This window comes from Castanea sativa, chromosome 5, assembly GCF_040712315.1.
Source record: "Castanea sativa cultivar Marrone di Chiusa Pesio chromosome 5, ASM4071231v1".
Lineage (NCBI taxonomy): Eukaryota > Viridiplantae > Streptophyta > Magnoliopsida > Fagales > Fagaceae > Castanea > Castanea sativa.
Genome location: NC_134017.1, coordinates 7,844,610 through 7,851,048, shown reverse-complemented (window position 1 = coordinate 7,851,048; position 6,439 = coordinate 7,844,610). Strand labels below are relative to the sequence as shown.

At 34.1% G+C, this 6,439-nt stretch overlaps 1 protein-coding gene across 1 annotated transcript; it reads left to right on the top strand.

Moving 5' to 3' along the window:
• The first annotated feature begins 2,039 nt into the window (after nt 1-2,039).
• LOC142637357 (receptor-like protein EIX2) lies at nt 2,040-4,681 on the top strand. The gene has a single exon (XM_075811638.1). The coding sequence runs from the start codon at nt 2,075-2,077 to the stop codon at nt 4,679-4,681; it is 2,607 nt and encodes an 868-aa protein (XP_075667753.1). The 5' UTR covers nt 2,040-2,074.
• Nucleotides 4,682-6,439: the final 1,758 nt, after the last annotated feature.

The window sequence follows — 6,439 nt, the reverse complement described above, 5'->3', positions numbered from 1 at the left end:
TGTGTAATGGTTAACAAGTCACCCCCCACTCTAGGATGGGGTGGGGATTAAAGCAAAAGAAGCCAAAAAGTCGATAACATTGATACTGATGAAGAAAATCTATGTGGTTTATGTAAAAATGATTGTCAAGTGGAATGATAGTCCTTTGTTCCACTATGAGTATTTAAGTTTTTGCTCCACCAATTGTAATATACTATATGTCTTATTTCTTTCCACTTTGATTACTTTATTAGAAAACATAGCGTGTAGTAAATTGCAATAATCGAAGGATAGTGGAACATGGAATTTTTATTTCGTCCAATGAACTTAGCACAACTCATCACTTGTCTTTGGCAAGTATTGATCTAGTGGGGTTTGGCTTACCATCACTAAGGGAATTATGCCATTAAGAGCACACATGCATACACATGAGATTTTTCACCATCATGAGCCTAATTATGTTCCAAAAAAATGTCCTCCACATGAATTTCTGGATGTGTATTCTTGACGTAAGAAGCACATTGCTTAATTATTGTATCAAGTATCAATAGCACTATAATGGAAAAAATAGTTAAGCAAAAAATCATCCTTTAGCATGAAATTTGAACCAAATACTTGCAGGCTGCCTATAGAAGGAGCATGTTGCCTGTAGGAAGCATATTCAAAATCAAATCAGCAGCATTATCAACTCTGTTAACATTGCAAAAGAACTCCATTCTAAAAATTTAGATAATCTCTTCTTGTTTCAATTCTGTAAGCATGAAGGACAATAGAGGTATTGGAAGAAAAGGGGAATTCCTTCTAGGGGATGGAATCCTTGAAGCAATGGTGTTAGCGTCTTTGAAATGCCAATACATGTGTGGCAACAATAGCAGTAATTGGCAGGTTAGGAATGTTATAGTTGGTTATTGAACATATGGGGTTCCACTCTATCTACCCCTGAAATGGTAATTACACTGCAATCGTGTGTTTTTTTGGAAGGGTGCAATCATGTTAGTAAGGCCACTAAACAGTAACTCATATGCATTAAAGAAGAATTGAAAAGCACATACATGAGATTTTTTAATCATGAGCAATACTTTTTTGCTAAACGTGTGGAAGGTTAGAACAAAGCCATATACACTGATACTATGCTCATGGAAAAAGGCCTTTCTTCAAGCAATTTTATCAAACACTTTACAAGCTTAATCATTATTGGAGTATTTTTTATTTAAAAAAAAACAACTTACAGGCAAATTGTGAGAGGTACATTGGCAAACGTTTGGGAGCAATGCTTAAGTATTGTTGTTTAGTTTTCAGTGTTATAGAAATACGTATTTAAGTGTTATTAAAATACATGTCAGAAGTGTTATTGTTGTTTAAACACTAAAAACTGTTGTTTAAAAAGCAGTACCAAACACGAGTAATTAGTCTTTGGCATTTGGTTCAAGTCATCCAATCAAAAGTCTTCATTAAAATTAAAAGGGTATTTGCCCTCTCCACACTCCACCCCAAACTTGATGAGAAAAAATATTTTTCTCTAGTGACATCTGATTGACCGAATTTTATTAAATTGATATTAAAAATGTTGTGTACTACCATGCCCTTTGCTTTTGGACAAGTTTCTAAAATTATCATATTTTCTAAATTTTGGATGTGCATTTATGATATACTCTCATTTTCTAACCTTCAGACAAGGCTCATTGCTTATTTGAATTGTGTGTTAAATGAATAAATTTTATAGATTCTAAAAAATTTAAATTTTTAGGACAATCGGTAACTTAACATTGCTTAATTATTATATCAACAACACTGTAATTAAAAATTCTTCACCAAAAACCAACCTTTAGCGTGAAAATTTTGAATCAAATGTTAATTCCACCATCATATCATAGGCCACTAAATGGTATTCCACAGGCACATCACAAGGATTTAAAAGCACAAGTCAACAAGACAAGGTCTTGATTAAAATAATATAATAATAAGGAAAAGGAGGAAGGGTTTGAAGAATCACTATATATATATATATATATATATATTACGATGAGCTCTAATAACTATATGCCCACACTTCAGCTTTTCTTCCTTCAAACTTCCCTTCCTTCAATTCGTTACCATGGCCGCCTCTTTTGCAACTCTTCATCATGTTCTTTTTTTAGTATGGTTCCTTCCCATTGCCTTCAGTCTAAGCTTCTTCTTCTTCAAAGCAGAGTCAATCTCAAATGTCTCTTGCAATGAAAAAGACAAGCAAGCCCTTCTAACCCTCAAACGTGGTCTCACTGATCAAGACCACGTCCTCTCATCCTGGTCTGACCATAAAGATTGCTGTATTTGGGACGGAGTTTTCTGCGACAACAAAATTGGCCGAGTCTCTGAGCTCCACCTCAATCATTCGAGGTTAGGCGGTGAGATTAGTGGTTCGTTGCTCCAATTAGAACATTTGAATTACTTGGATTTGAGTGACAATGACTTTAATTGCACTCCAATCCCAACTTTCCTTGGTTCAATGTTCAGTCTCACACATCTTGACCTCTTTGGTGCTAACTTCTGTGGACTCATTCCTCATCAGCTTGGGAACCTTTCAAGCCTTCGCTATCTGTCACTTGGATCTAATTCCGACCTCTATGTAGATAACCTTCGTTGGATGTCTGGTCTCTCTGCCGTTCAACACCTTGACCTGGGCGATGCTGACCTTCACAGAGAAGTTGATTGGCTTCAAATAATGAGTAAGTTCCCATCTCTTTCAGAGCTATACTTGTACAATTGCCAGCTTGATAGCCTGAATCCATCTCTTGGATTTGTCAATTTCACGTCTCTTCGACTCCTTTCTCTTCTTGGAAATCATTTCAATCATGAGATACCTAATTGGTTCTCTAATCTCAGTACAAGCCTCTTAGAGCTTTACCTGTACAACAATTCTTTGAAAGGCAATATACCGCCTAGCATTTTCAATTTAGAGAAATTAGAACATCTTGATCTCGGAATTAATTCTTTAAATGGTCCTATACCTTCTTCCGTCGGGAATTTATCTCGTATGAGAGCATTATACCTCGACCAAAATCAGTTGAATGGCACCATTCCAAAGAGTCTTGGGCTTCTCTCTAAGTTAGAGACGTTGTTTGTCTCAGAAAATTCTTTAACGGGTACCGTAGATGAAGGGCATTTCAGAAAACTCTCAAAATTAAAGGATCTCTATATGTCTGAAGCACCTTTGTTCTTTAATGTCAATTCCAATTGGGTTCCCCCCTTCCAACTTTACTATGCCCGCATGAGCTCAATTAAGATAGGTCCTAATTTTCCTTCATGGCTACAATCACAAAAATCCCTCAGTTTATTAGATATGTCCATGTCAGGAATTTCAGGCAAAGCTCCGGGTTGGTTCTGGAATTGGACTTCAAACATTACATATATCAATCTCTCTGACAACCACATAGAATGTAATGTATCAGACATTTTTCTGAGTTCTACTGTCCAAGTGCTCATTATAGCTAACAACTCATTTTATGGACCCATTTCTACTTTCTTATGCCAAAAGAAAATGAGAAAGAATAAATTAGAGGTTTTAGATGCATCAAACAATCTCTTATCAGGAGAACTTTCTCACTGCTGGAAGTATTGGCCGTCTTTGATCCATTTAAACTTAGGGAGCAATAATCTAGTAGGTGGAATTCCCTACTCCATGGGGGCTTTGGTTAACCTCCAATCATTGCGTTTACAAAACAATAGCATCTATGGAGATATTCCTTCATCGTTGAAAAAATGCTCAAATTTGAGGCTTATTGATATGGGTAATAATCATTTGTCCATCATACCACTATGGATTGGAGAATTGACAAATCTTACAATTCTCCGTCTAAGATCAAGTGAATTCAAGGGTTATATACCTCAACAAATATGCCAACTTTCTTCTCTTAGAGTATTGGATCTTGCCAATAATAGCCTATCAGGATCCATACCAAACTGCTTGAAAAATATTAGCGCCATGGCATTCCCAGATTCCTATGATATTTCATTTTTTTCTATGTCTTTTCAGTATTTGTACATAAATGAATATTATGTTGAGAATGTTCAGCTGGTTCCCAAAGGGAAAGAAATGGAATACAAAGAGAACCTTAAATTAGTTAGGCTCATAGACCTTTCAAGTAACAAATTGTCCGGATCAATCCCTGTTGAAATTTCAGATCTTTCCGAATTACGTTTTTTGAATTTGTCTCGAAATCATTTGATTGGAAAGATACCAGAAAAAATTGGGAGTATGAAAGAGTTAGAGTCAGTTGATCTCTCACGAAATCATTTATCGGGTGAAATTCCTCCAAGCATGTCTAATTTGACATTTCTTAGTCTCTTGGACTTGTCATACAACAACCTCTCGGGTAGAATTCCTTCAAGCACCCAGCTTCAATCATTTGATGCCCTTAGGTACATTGGAAATCCTCAGTTATGTGGTGATCCTCTTCCAAAAAGCTGCACAATTGAGGAACAATCTTTGAATAAATCACCAATTGGCAGTGTTGAAGATGATTCTGAAAACTCCAGCTTTTACATTGGTATGGGAGTTGGATTTGCAACTGGCTTTTGGGCAATTTGTGGAGCTCTCTTCTTTAATAGGACTTGGAGGCATGCTTATTTTAGATTTACGGATGAAATAAAAGATTGGATTTATGTGACTACAATGATAAAGATGAATTTACTGGAAAAGCTAAGAGTATGCCTTAGTAAGTGAGGCATTGTAATCTAGCCACAAGGTATTGCTTCAAGTTATATGTCTTGAATATTGTTTCTTTGATGTTATTGTTGTAGTCAACTACTTTTAATATACAATTTAATTCATAGCTAAATGTGATAGTCATTTGGTTTTTATTTCACAAATATGACATAACTTTAGCCTTGGTTTATGACATAATAGTTTTACTGAAAATACTGTTCCCTATTTTAAAAATGGGTTTCTCATTTTGGAACCAACAAACTCTACTCAATTGAACCAAATCTATGATTGACTTTGAATTGAGTTGGGTTTTGATAACAATATTAGTCAATAAACTCTACTCAATAAAGTTTAAAACTTTCTTTCACTTATGCTATACTTTCTTATCTTCTTCTTCTTCTTCTTCTTCTTCTTCTTTTTTGTGCTTTTGTATGACCCTTTTGCTCTTTTGCAAAAAATATTCACAGGTTGTGAAAACTCTTGCAATCCAAGACAATTACAATTAGAAGCAGATATAAATAAATTGTTTCTATACCAGGTTAGTGTAACTATGACCTTGTCATCTGAATTATCTTGTTTGTTACCTCTGCATACGAACTATATGCGGCTATTGGTACTGGCCAGTTTCACTAAGGATATTGTATGTATGTGAAAAGATAGGGACCATATCAATAGTGTAGACCATTTGATATTGGTTTTTATTAACCTCTTGAATGAATGTTTTACCCAATTATGTTGATATACATGATTATGTTTGAAGTAGAAATTGTATGGGTTTTGATGTTATGGTCAAATTAATTAAAGCAAATTTACCATAACAATGAGATCTACCTCAAATGACTTCCTCTTCCATAATAATGAGATAGAGGGTAAGGTTTTGATTCAAAACTTTATGAATGCATAATATACCAATAATAATAATAATGATAAAAAAAGACTATTCCCTAAGTTTCAACCCTATCAATTGTCATATATTATGTCATATCTATTTGTAATAGGTGAATGCATTAGTTAAGGATTTTTATTTTTATTTTTATTTATTTTTTAATTTTAAATTTACTTGAAAGAAGTGGTAAATTATCATTGAGATTGTGTTTGGATGGCCTTATTTTGACTAACTTACTTTGTTTAAAAATACAACTATAGTTAAAAAAAGTGAGGCTTCAAAAAACTTTTCATAAGTTGTTTGTTGAAATTAAATTTACATTTTAATCTAAAACAAACAGAACCTTAGCATATAAAGTTCATGGTTAGGCATCAACTATTTTCTAGTTCCTGTCTCTATGGTATTTAAAGATAGAAGTGAATGTAGTATTATAATGATTAAGAATTTTAGGTTAGATCACCACTATTAAATATATATTTTGTGCCTATTTTGGTTTCAGAACTTCTTAAATCTTAATTATTGAAAAAGTTGAATTACTTGCAAGGTGATAATAGACAAATAATAGTAGATGTGACATAACTTAGCTTCATGTGAATTTATGCTACCTTTGTCATTCAGTGTACTACTTCATTGGTTGTCCTTTAATCTCATTTTTTTTAATCATTAACTGTTTGGGAAGGGATGCTGATGAGGTAAAAGCAGAGGAGTTCAATGAAATGGCTTGTAAAGCTTCTCTTACTTATCAACGAAGCAGGTCCAAGAAAACATTTATGCTCAGATTAAAAGTTTCTCCATGTGTATAAATGAAATTCTTCTGCCTTATACTAAAATGATAGGTGAGGCTCAAGAACTGCCTCCACAACCAATAAATGCTCCTTGTCAGAGTGGCT

What these genes read in the sequence shown, in the direction of transcription:
- LOC142637357 (XM_075811638.1), top strand. Translation starts at nt 2,075, where the DNA reads ATGGCCGCCTCTTTTGCAACTCTTCATCATGTTCTTTTTTTAGTATGG.